This window comes from Dipodomys merriami, unplaced genomic scaffold, assembly GCF_024711535.1.
Source record: "Dipodomys merriami isolate MVZ:Mamm:240054 unplaced genomic scaffold, mDipMer1.0.p SCAF_7, whole genome shotgun sequence".
In the NCBI taxonomy this organism is placed as follows: Eukaryota; Metazoa; Chordata; class Mammalia; order Rodentia; family Heteromyidae; genus Dipodomys; species Dipodomys merriami.
The window spans coordinates 15,345,356-15,358,156 of record NW_027206290.1 but is presented as its reverse complement, the minus strand read 5'-3'; the positions used below and the strand labels follow the sequence as shown (position 1 = coordinate 15,358,156).

The 12,801-nt window shown below is 36.1% G+C and overlaps 1 protein-coding gene across 1 annotated transcript in view; it reads left to right on the top strand.

Moving 5' to 3' along the window:
• The window catches only part of Col24a1 (collagen type XXIV alpha 1 chain), a 286,389-nt gene that overhangs the window by 45,437 nt on the left and 228,151 nt on the right, over positions 1-12,801 (top strand). The window contains exon 11 of the mRNA XM_070007045.1: positions 5,482-5,526. Coding sequence (XP_069863146.1) covers positions 5,482-5,526 — 45 coding nt within the window. The remainder of the gene's footprint in view (positions 1-5,481; positions 5,527-12,801) is intronic.

Sequence of the window (12,801 nt, the reverse complement as noted above, 5' to 3'; positions counted from 1 at the left end):
TATTCAGGATTTAATATTTAATTCCCTCATTAAGAAAATAGTTGGAACTCTTCAGTGAAATAGAGAAAGCAATCCACAAAATCATATGAGAAAATAAAAGATCCAGAATAGCAAAAATAATCCTTAGCAAGAACAGTGTTGGAGAAATATCAATACCAAATTTCAAACTCTATTACAAAGCCATAGCAGGAAAAAGTACTGGCACAAGAATAGGCTTAAAAACCAATGGAACAGAATAGAAGACCAAGAAATAAACCCACAGATCTCTTGCCATCTCTTGCTAAAAACATAGATTAGAAGGAAGACAGCCTCTACAACAAGTTGTGCTGGCAAAAATGCCTATACACATGAAATTATATCCTTATTATCCCCTTGCACAAAATGGTGGGTGAAAGACTTCAATGTAAGGACAGATACCATGAAAATATTACAGGAAGGAGTAGGGGAAACACAAGGGCTCCTAGGCATGGGTTGAAACTTCCTAAGTAAAGATTCAGAATCACAACAAATAAAAAAAAGATGAGTGGATAAATGGTATTTCATCAAACTGAAGAGTTTCTGCATGGCAAAGGGTATAGCTAACAAGTTAAATAGAAAGTCCACAGAATGGGAGAAGATATTTACCAGCTAGGCATCAGACAAGAAGGGCTTTCTATCCAAAATTACTTAGAACTCAAAAATGCTAAACCTCCCCAAAATAAACTCTTAAAGAAGCAAGAATCCCATTAATAAAGATTTAAAGAGAGACTTCCCAGAGGAAGAAATAAGAATAGCCAATAGACACATGAGGAAATTTTCAACATTTTTGGCCATAAAAGAAAGGTGAATCAGGGGCTGGGAAGGTATCTCAGTGGTAGAGCTCTTGCCTTGCATGCCTGAGGCCCTGGGTTCAATTCCTCAGCACCACATAAAGAAAAAAGCCGGAAGTGGCATTGTGGCTCAAGTGGTAGAACATTAGCCTTGAGCTGAAGAGCTGAGGGACAGCGCCCAGGCCCAGATTTCAGGCCCCAGATTTCAGACCCCCCCCCAAAAAGGAAGGCAAATCAAAGCAACATTGAAATTTCACCCCAGTTAGAATAGCCATTATCAGGAAAACTAATCATAAATAATAATAAATAAACAATAATAAATGCTGGTGGGATTGTGATCATAAGGAATTCTACTACACTGTTGGTAGGAATGTAAACTTGTTCAAACACTGTGGGAAGCATCATAGAGATTCCTCCAAAGATTAAGCATAGAGTATGACCCAGTGATTCCACTGCTGGGCATTTATCCAATGGACACTAACAAAGTGACACTAAAGCTATCAGTACAACCATGTTCATTGTAGTATTGTTTACTATAGCCAAGATATGGAATCAATCTGAATGCCTCTCAGTGGACAAATGGATCAAGAACATGTGGTATATATACACAATGGAATTCTACTCATCCATCAGAAATAATTATATTGTACTATTCATTAGAAAATGAAAACACTTAGAAAAAATTATATTAAGCAAAGTCAGCCAGAACCAAAGAAAATAGGTTGCACTGTAACTAGAATGTGATGGTAAATCAACAAGTGAACACACTGGATGGTAAAAAAAACACTGTGAATTATATAGGTCTCTAGATATTCACACTGAGACCAAAGGATGATATTCTTAGGAGAGGATCACATAGGTGCAATAACTATGTGCATCTGAGCATATAAAATTATATTTATTGATGGGCTGGGAAGGTGGCTCAGTGGTAGAGTGCTTGCCTTGCATGCCTGAGGCCCTGGGTTCGATTCCTCAGCACCACATAAGCAAAAAGAAAAAAGCCAGAAGTGGAGCTGTGGCCCAAGTGGTAGAGTGCTAGCCTTGAGCTGAAGAGCTGAGGGACAGCACCCAGGCCCAGAGTTCAGGCCCCACGACCAGATCTCCCCCCAAAAAAATTATATTTATTGAAATGAACTCCAGGAAATGAAAACAAGAAGTTGTTTTTTCCTTGATGATGTTTTTTGTTTTGTTTTTTCCTTTTGGCATATTTGTTCTTTTATCTCCCTTTTGGGAGGTAAGGGGGGGCATAGAAATTATGGAACAAAGGGTGAATAAATGCATCCATGATACCCTCTAGACATTATGTTGAAAATGAGCTGCTCAACTAGTGAGCGGGGATGGAAGGGAAAAACTGGAAGACAGAAAGAGAGAGAGGGAAAAGGTGATGTGTTCAAAATGAAATGTACTCTTTATCTGATGTATGTAACTGTAACCTCTCTGTATATCACCTTTACAATATAAATAATATTTTTTTTTGGTCGGTCGTGGGGCTTGAACTCTGGGCCTGGGTGCTGTCCCTCAGCTCTTCAGCTCAAGGCGAGCGCTCTACCACTTGAGCTACAGTGCCACTTCCGGTTTTCTGGTGGTTTATTGGAGATAGGAGTCTTACGGTCTTTCCTGCCCGGGCTGGCTTTGAACCGAGATCCTCAGATCTCAGCCTCCTGAGTAGCTAGGATTACAGGCGTGAGCCACCAGCGCAGGCTAAATAAATATTTTTAAAAGATTTTTTAAAAAGAAAAAGAAAGCAGTTAGAGATAGATGCCAGTGGCCCTCACCTTTAATCCTACTTACTCAGGAGGTTGAGATTTGAGTATTGTAATTTAAATCCAGTCTAGGCAGGAAAGTACAGGAGACTTCTATACCAAATTAAACATCAAAAAGCCAGGAATCAAGCTGTAGCTCAAGTGTTAGAGTATCAGCCTTGAGAAAAAAAAAAAAGGAAGGAAGGAAGGAAGGAAGGAAGGAGAGAGGGAGGGAGGGAGGGAGGGAAGGAAGGAAGGAAGGAAAAGATAAAAAGAAAAGAAAAAGGAAACCAAAGCCCTCAGGGACAGTGCCTACATCCTTAATTCAAGCCCTAATACCCACACAAAAAAGAAAAAAGAGGAGAAGAAATAGAAGAAAAGAAAGAAGTTAGTCCAGAATTTTCACTTCAGGGAAGTTTTTTTTTTCTTCAAATGGAAATAAGCAAGACTGTTCTTTTTGCCAAATGTATTTATCAAATATAACTTTTTGAATGCAAGAATTTGAATACCTTGTAATTATTTGTGTATACTCTTGCAGAGAATTACTACTCAGAGTTTAAATTGAAATGTCCAGTCTTCTTGGGTGAGATCAGATGAAAATTTTCCTTTTGTGAACTTAACAAATAATTTCATTCAATAGCAGAAATACCTTCAATATAGTATACCAAGTTCCTTAACCATCCTGTCATACAGCAAACTAACAAATGATATACCCTATCTACCATACAAAAATCATTCTTAATCCAAAGGTTTATGTCTAATTTACATTGCTAATTCTGCTACTCATGATATGATTCTTTTCTGAAATTTTGGTGTGAACTTATTTCTAATGAGTCATTTAATTAATCAAAATAGTATGTCCCTGTAAAAATTGTCATCTTAGACCAGATGTTGACAAAGACACAATGTTACAATCACTTAATTGTTTTGACCAGTTTATATGGTAGTAAGAGTGGTCTCAATACATAATTAAAAGACCACTTCATGACATTGTGCCTATATATGCCATGTCCTGATATTATTTGCTCATATCAAAGCTCTCATTAAAACTCTGAATGGGGCCCAGTGATGGTGTCTCATGCCTCTAATCCTAGCCACTCAGGAAACTGAGATGTGGGTAATGGAATTTAAAGCCTTCCAGGTTAGGAAAGTCTATAAGACTCATATCCAATTAACCTGTGAGACTTTTATCTCCAATTAACTAGCAAAATCCCCAAAGTGATATAGTGAGGCTACTTAAGTTTGACAAAATAAGTATTTTTCTGTTTTTAAAAGGTGATTGGCTATATTATATACAGATAAAGATATAACTACATGTCATGTAAAATAAATAAAATATATTTCTAACCAAATGAACCTTTTGTTCACCTGTGAATTACTCTATTATATAATAAATGACATGAGTATTATCAGACACTCTTAACTTAAAAACAAATGGCTTATTTCCATGAAATCAACCTTTCTCTCCCTCTCTTTTCTTTTTGGTCTTGGTACTGGGGCTTGAATATAGGTCCTAGATACTCTCCCTTAGATTTTTCCCTCAAGGATGGTGTTCTACCAATTGAGCCACAGATTTTTGGTGGTTAATTAAAATTTGGGTGTTAAAAGTTTTATGGAATTCCCTGCCCAAACTGTGATTTTCAGATTGCAGCCTCCTGAGTTGTTAGGATTACAGATATGAGTTCCAACTCAAACTCTTAAAAATGAGGAAATTTTAATGTTGATGATAACATCACATGCTTTACTGAAGGTCTGCATACCTTTATATGAATTAATTTCTTTAACTCCCACAAAATCTAATGAGACATATATGCTATTATTTTCACTATTGATAAAGGAAAAGAATCATTCATACAGAGTAACTTGTCTTAAAGTATTTGCTGTAAGGCCTGACCTCTGCCTCCATCTTTCCATGTACTGGGGCAAAAAAACACAAAGGAAAGGAAGAAAATTTATATATATATATATATATATATATATATATATATATATATATATCATATAAAATCACTTGGTGATTAAAAAAACTGCTCCATAAATAAAACTCCTAAAGTCACAAAAAATAAAGTATTTGCTGAGAGCAGAGACAAGAGTAGAGACAAGATTTGGATACACATATTCTGGCTGTGAGCTGGGTTCTAGTGGCTCATGCTTGTAATACTAGCTACTAAGAGTGAGATGTGAGGATCATGGTTCAAAACCAGCCCAAGTAGAAAAGCCCATGAGACTGTTATCTCTAATCAACATAAAAATGCAAGAAATGGAGCTGTGGATCAAGTGGTCATATGCTAGCCTTGGGCAAAAGAAGCTCACAGACAGTGCCCAGGCCCTGAGTTCAAGCCCCAGGACCAGCACAACAAATATACCCATATACTTTGTGAAAAGCTTGGGTGCTTAGGTGCTATACTCTACTGCTTCTTATATGACCATAAAATCCATTGTTACTTGGGATCTAGATACAAGATGATCTTGAGCATGGTGTTGTCATTCAACTTGTTGCTTTGCCTTTCCCAATATTGGCTGTCCATTAAGATTAGCTTTGCATATAATGAAGAGATTGCCAATACAAAGTTACACTTGTCAGACGGAGAAGAGGGCATCTTTTTTAGATATGGAAAATGAGATCTACCAATTTGATTGGTTATACCATTATTAGTGGTATTTGCAGTGTTAGACAAGTAACTATTATCACCAAGTAAATGTCAATAACCTATTAGGGAATGTGGATGAAGTGAATGATTTCCTCAATAAAATCAAGACTAAAAAAAAAAAATAAAGGGGTTTCTTCAGCTAAATTTTTATATTGAAGGTTTCTGAATGCCATACTAATGTATATGTTGTAGGTCATTCATTTATATTTGAGTGATTAAAAAGATCTGTAGTAGTTAAACCATTCAAAAATATTTGATTTTGATTTCTCTATATTGCAGGGCCCTCCGGGAATCCGTGGAAAGAAGGGTATAATGGGTAGACAGGTAAGTTGTTCTTCTTGAGATTCAGAACAGAGAAAAATAATGATTTCTCACTTGTTAAAACTGAATGCATTGTCATTCATAATATATCTTACTCAACAATTTGACTTTGCTACTTTATCAAAGTATCAAATAATGGAATTTAAGGGAAATTTAGATTTAAAAATACATTTAACACTTCTAACTCATTTACTATTCTATTAGGAGACCTCAGAAACGTTAGACCTCAGAAGTTAGCTGAAGAAATCCTTTTCTTTATACACACACACACACACACACACACACACACACACACACACACACATTGTAAAAATGTACAGAGGGGTTACAGTTACATGAGAAGGGCAATGAGTACATTTCGTAGGGAGCGCATTGTTACCTCTTCCTACAATTGTTTTCCCCCTACCATCACTTCCCTCCCCACCTCCATAACCCACAACTCCTCCCGCCCTGCCCCCGCCACTTTGTAAAGTTCATTTTCAACATAGTATACTGTACATCTCATCGTCATAATGGGTCAGCCTGCATCCCCATTTAAGTGTCCCCTCCCCTCCCAAAATTACAAAAATGTATATACAAGATGCAGAACACCGGCATCAAATCTAGTAAAAACAGGGGTTATACCGTGGGGGTAGAACATACACAAGAAAAAAAACAAAAAAGAATCACATAGTGCATTGTAAGTACAATAAAAACACAAACAAGAAAGAAAAAAACCACTTGTGTCCCTGTGTTGGGGTACTTTTTGCTTAACATTATCTCATGTGTTCATATGTACATAGCCTTTGACCTTCTCTGTTTGTCCTAGACATGTACTAGTCATTGCAAACAAGAGCAACCATGGGGACCTATGTTTCTTTGGGCCTGGCTTACTTCACTTAATATGATTTTTTCCAAGTCTTTTCATTTCCTAACAAATGGGCCTGTCATTCTTTCTGATGGAGGCATAGAATTCCATTCCATATATATAGAATATATATATATATATATATATATATATATATATATATATATATATATCACATTTTCTTGATCCATTCATCTACTGAGGGGCATCTGGGTTGGTTCCATATCTTAGCTGTGGTAAATTATACTGAGATAAACATGATTGTGCTGGTAGCTTTGGTATGACCTTGTTTGTGAACATTTGGGTAAATGCCCAAAAGTGGGATTGCTGGGTCACAGGGGAGCTCTATGTGGAATCTCCATACTGCTTCCCAGAGTGGTTGAACAAGTTTACACTCCCACCAACAATGCAGTAGGGTTCCCTTTTGGCCACATCCCCTCCAGCATCTGCTGTTACTAGATTTCTTGATTGTAGCCATTCAAACCAGGTTGAAGTGGAATCTCAACATTGTCTTGATTAGCATTTCTTTTATGGCTAGAGAAGTTGAGCATTTCTTCATGTGTCTATTGGCCATTCTTATTTCCTCTTCAGAGAAGTCTCTCTTTAAGCCCATTTATTAATCAGGTGGTGGTTTCTTTGAGGATTGTTGAGGGATTTAATTTTTTGAGTTCTAAGTATATTTTAGATATGAGATCCTTGTTGGTTGTATGGCTAATGAAGAACTTCTCCCAGTCAGTGGGATTTCCTGTTGATCTTGCTAGCTATGTCCTTTGCCATGCAGAAGCTCTGCAGTTTTATGAAATCCTATTTGTCCAACCTTTTTTTGATGTGTTGTGTTTCTGGGTCTCTATTAAGAAAATTTTGTCCTGTGCCAAGGAACTCTAGAGTTTCTCCTATTCCTTCCTGTAATGTTTTCATGGAGTCTGCTTTTATTTCGAGGTCTTTGATCCATTTGGAGTTGATTCTGGTGCAGGGTGATATATATGGATCTAGCTTTAGTTTTCTACAAGTAGTTAACCAGTTTTGTCAGCACCATTTACTGAAAAGGCTGTTTTTCGTCCAGTCTATGCTTTAGCTCCCTTGTTAAAGATTAGGTGGCTATAGGTCTGTGGGTTCATTTCTGGGTCTTCAGGCCTATTCCATTGGTCCTGAGGTCTGTTCTTGTGCCAGTACGAAGCTGTTTTGATTACTATGGCTTTGTAGTAGAGTTTGAAATTTGGAATTGATATTCCTCCAGCACTGTTCTTTCTACTAAGGATTGTTTTTGCTATTCAGGGTCTTTTATTGTTCCATATAAATTTTTGGATTGCTTCTTCTATTTCCTTGAAGAATGAGTTTGGGATACTGATAGGTATTCCATTGAATGTGTAGATAGCCTTTGTCAGTATTGCCATTTTCACAATGTTAATCCTCCCAATCCAGGAGCATGGGAGGTTTTTCCACTTGCTTAGTTCTGCTTTAATTTCCTTTTTCAGGTTTTTAAAGTTTTCATCATACAGGTCTTTCACCTCTTTTGTTAACTCCTAAGTATTTTATTCTTTGTGGGGCTATTACAAAAGGGGTTGCTGTCCTAATTTCAGCCGTGCTCTTCTCATTATTGGCATACAAAAAAGTCATTGATTTCTGAGGGTTAATTTTATACCCTGTTACTTTGCCAAAGTTTCCAATAGTTCAAATAACTTAGGAGAGGAGTCCATGGGGTTCTTTAAATACAAGATCATGTCATCTGCAAAAAGGGAGAGTTTTAATTCATCTTTCCCTATTTGGATTCCCTTTATGTCTGCATCTTGTCTTATTGTCCTAGCTAATACTAGATTGAAGAGGAGTGGAGAGAGTGGACATCCTTGTCTTGTTCCTGGACTTAGAGGAAATGGCTTTAACTTTTTGCCATTAAGTATGATGCTGGCTGCAGGTTTGTCATATACAGCCTTTATTATATTGAGAAATGTTCCATGGATTCCTAGTTTTTCCAGAGCTTTCATCATAAAGGGGTATTGGATCTTGTCAAATGCTTTTTCTGCATCTGTTGAGATAATTATGTGGTTCTTATCCTTGCTCTTGTTGATGTGATGAATTATATTAATTGTTTTGTGTATATTGAACCAGCTCTGCATCCCTGAAATGAATCCTGTTTGATCGTGGTGTATGATTTTTTGATGAGTTGTTCAAGTCGATTGGCCAAGATTCTGTTGAGAAGTTTTGTGTCGATATTCATCAAAGAAATGGGTCTGTAGTTCTCTTTCTTTGATGAGTTCTTGCCTGATTTTGGGATGAGGGAGAAACCCCTTTCTTCAGGACTAAAATGTCACACACTAGTGGTAACAATATTTTAGCCTATTTATGTATCACCAGATATCCTGGTGTCCTGGATGTTCTGAATTCAACTTCAAGCTCTAGAAGGCTTTATAATTTTTTTGTTTATTTGTTTTGTGGTAACTCAGAGTCTTGTACTTACTGTGAAGGCACTCTACCACAGTCCTTTGTTATTTTGGTTATAGGTCCTCATACTTTCCTCTGGACTAGCCTAGACCACAAAACTCCCATTTATATTGCTCTTGTAGCAGGGAAGACAGGCAAGTACAGCACACACAGCTATTGCTAGGGCTGAAGTTTGAGAACATTTTATAACGAATGAACTGGAACTAGTGTTAGGGTTCTACCTCAGGGCCTTGAGCTCACTCTGCTTGCTTATTGGGTTGGTGCTCTACCAATTGAGCTATACTTCCAGGCCCAGATTTGCTGCATTTTTGTGCGGAGAGAATTGAATCTCTTGAACTTTTTTTTTTACCTGGCTGGCTTTGAACCTCATTGCTTCTGGTCTCAGCCTCCTGAGTAACTAGAATTACAGTCATGACCCACAGATACCTATCTTACTTATGGTGTTTTTATAATGAATGAAGGAAAGTTTTAAAGAAAGATATGTGCTACACTGTGTATTATGATATGTGAGGACAATAATCACATTTTCACAATAGTGTTCTCTACCTTTCTGGTATACCTGAATAAAATATAAATGATACTAAAAATGGGATATAAGTGGCTTAAAGTATAATTTTTCTAAAAATCTAAATATGTTATAAATGGATATATCTTAAAGCAAAACAACTATAAATTATGCAATGTAAAAGCAACACAGAGAAAGGAGTTCATTCAGTTTTTTTCAGTTATTTAGAACTTTTCTTTTATGATCCTGTTGGATAATTATATAATTCCCTATGAATAAAAAGCCAAAATTATCTATAACTTATCTATTTACAATATTCAAATTGTATTCAACCTTTTATCCTTTGATTTCTGAATAACTCAAATAGTAGAGCATTTGCCTTCCAATTCTAAGGCTCTGAGATCAATCCCCATTACAGGGTTGGATGGCAGCAGCTAAGATCTGAGATCACTGCTTAAAGCCAGCCTGGACAGAAAGTCCTTGAGACCCTTTATCTAATGAATTCAGCAAAAAGACAGAAGTACAGTTAGTTGTAGTTCAAGTGGTACAGTGCCAGGCTTGCATTATAAAACTAAGGGACACCAACTCGGCCCTGAATTCGATCCCCAATACTGGTGCACGCGCATACACACAACACACACACACACACACCACACACACACACACACACACACACACAACACCCCAGTATGCAAAAAAAACCCCACTATTTCTTGAGCTTAGTAATATGCCTTAAAGACATATTAGAGTAATCAATTAGTTGATTGTTATAATTTCAAAGGTAGGAAAAAGAGACTCAGATATTAAAATACTTCCTTAGTATCATGTAGTTAAAAGTTGAAAAATCAGGAACTGACCACAGCTTTCTAGATGGAAATCCTGAATCCTTTTCCTTTCCTTAGATGTCTTTTGAAGAGGCATGAATTGTTTATCAAGAGATTTGGCCTGTTAAAAATTCATATTGAAAATTTTAAGATAGTTAATACAAACTAAGCAAACTGTCCAGAAATAGAAAATAAGCCAAACATGTTATTTTCATAGAAAATAAGCTGAACATGTTATTTTCATGCATTTATAATCAATATAACACAATAGTATGGCAAGTATAATAACAAAACTATCACCATTACCATTAGCTTTATATTTTGAATTTCAAGCACAGTTTTATGTATTTTATATGCTATTTTATTTAATTATACCATATCATACATGAATATGTTGTTACCAGTGCCCAGCTTAAATGTAATGTTTAAGTTTATCTAGCAAATGTAATTTTATATGAATCCTAATGTTTAAAAAGACTAATCTTCAATGATGGAATTGTAGATGTCAGTATACAAAGTGGAAATTTTTCAATGAAATTATCTCCAAAGAAAAAGAATACTAGACACATATTACACATCATAAAATAATTGAATTTCAATTGGGATAGTTAAAATTTCATAGAAAATATGATCATTCATTATTATAGAAAAAAATTGTCAGGAGCTAGTAGTTCATGCTTGTAATTCTAGTTATTCAGGAGGCTGGGATCTGAGGATCTTGGTTCAAAGCCAGTTTAGGCAGGAAAGTCCATGAGATTCTTATCTCCAACTAACCACCACAAAGCCAGAAGTGGAGCTGTGATTCACATAGTAGAGGTCTAGCCTTGAGCAAAAAAGTTCAAAAACAGTATCCAGGCTCTGAATTCAAGACTCCAGAGGACCAGCACTGACAACAAAAAAGGAAAATATCCTTTGATAATATTTTAGGTGAATAATATTAGGTGTGTGAAGTATGGCCATTTTCTCATGGCATAGTATTTTTATGTGTAGTATGTGTATATGTACAGTCAGCCTGCACATACAGAAGCAGAACTACATGCACCATAAAGAAAATGTAAAAAACTATACATAGGACAGCAAACTAGAAGTGCTGAGATCCAAATGGGCCAGTATGTGAAAACCTTTTGACTGTGAATATGCCAAAGATTAGTGCTTTCAATTTTCTGCTGATTTAAGATCTAGTTAAAAGTTGGAGTTGAGGTTTCATTATCGTACTACTCTGTGGGCCTCATATTATTTAGGGTTATGTGTATAATAATATTAATGTCTCTGAAACTAAGGGCCAGGATTTACTAAAATACAGTGTACTTTATGCATACTAATAAAATATTGATAGCTAATATAGTGAAGTTACAGTCATGAAAACTGTAAAATCTGAGTTCAGATCTTCTTTGGCTACTGTTTGAGTTCCCTCTACTTATGCTATAGGTTTGATATGAATAGTTTGCAAAAATATTAGTTGGTATCTTACCCAGAATTATCCATTGCTTTAATAATGTTACTTAGCTTAGATTTGGGAAAATGTTGCTGTAAAATCATGTTTATTATGCCAGTCTAATGACCAGTTATTTCTCTGAGCAAACACAAAGTGTAAAATTAACTTGTTTGGAACTAACTTAGTGACGTCAGTGCTTTCTCAATCAAATTATAGACTTACATGTAATATATACTTTCTCCTAGACAATAGCCACATATGAATGATGTTAAAAGTTCACATTTGAAAAATAACACATTTGGATTTTTGTTTTCTTTTTTTGGGGTTTGTTTTTTGTTTTTTTTTGTCAGTCATGGGCTTGAACTCAGGGTCTGGGCACTGGCACTGTCCCTGGGTTTTTTTTTGTTCCAGGCTAGCACTCTGCCACTTTGAGCCACAGTGCCACTTCCAGAGATAAGAGTCTCATGGACTTTTTGCCCTGCAGGCTTTGAACTGCAATCTTCAGATTTCAGCATCCTGAGTAGCTAGGATTACAGAAATTAGCCATCATTAGCACCTGGGTAACATATTATTTTGATTATTCAAGGAATAATTTTTAAAGGGGGTATAATTATTACTTAGCTTTATAATGGTCTTTTAAATTTAACCTGCATGTTAAAAGACATTTTAAGTCATATCTTACTTCTCAGAGAATTTTTCCCTAATAAAATACTCTGTTTACCTAGTATTCACAGATTTAGTTGATATTTGTCACACAATGATTCTTGTTTTTTAAAATTAGGACCATTAGTTGGAAGTATGATTATTTTGTCAGGAATTTGTTATGTTTTCACAAAGAGTATTTAAAAAGAGGCATGTTAATAAATTCATCTATTTCTTGGTGTTAGGTTAGTGGTTCATGAGATTCTATTTTCTTCTTTTTTTAAGCTGTCCTTGATTTCAAATTCTTAGCATCTTCACTCATCACTGTAGTTTTTTGCATGTTTCTCTGTTTTGGGTTTCGGTGCTGGTCTTGGGGTTTGAATTCAGGATGTAGGCAGTATCTGTGAGCTTTTATGCTCAAGGCTAGTGGTCTACCACTTGAGCCACTGCTCTACTTTTTGCTTTTTGCTGGTTATTTGAGATAAGAGTCTCACAAGACTTACCTTCCTGGACTGGGTTTGAACTGTGATTCTCAGATCTCAGCCTCCTGAGTAGCTAGGATTATAGGCATGAGCCACTGATGACT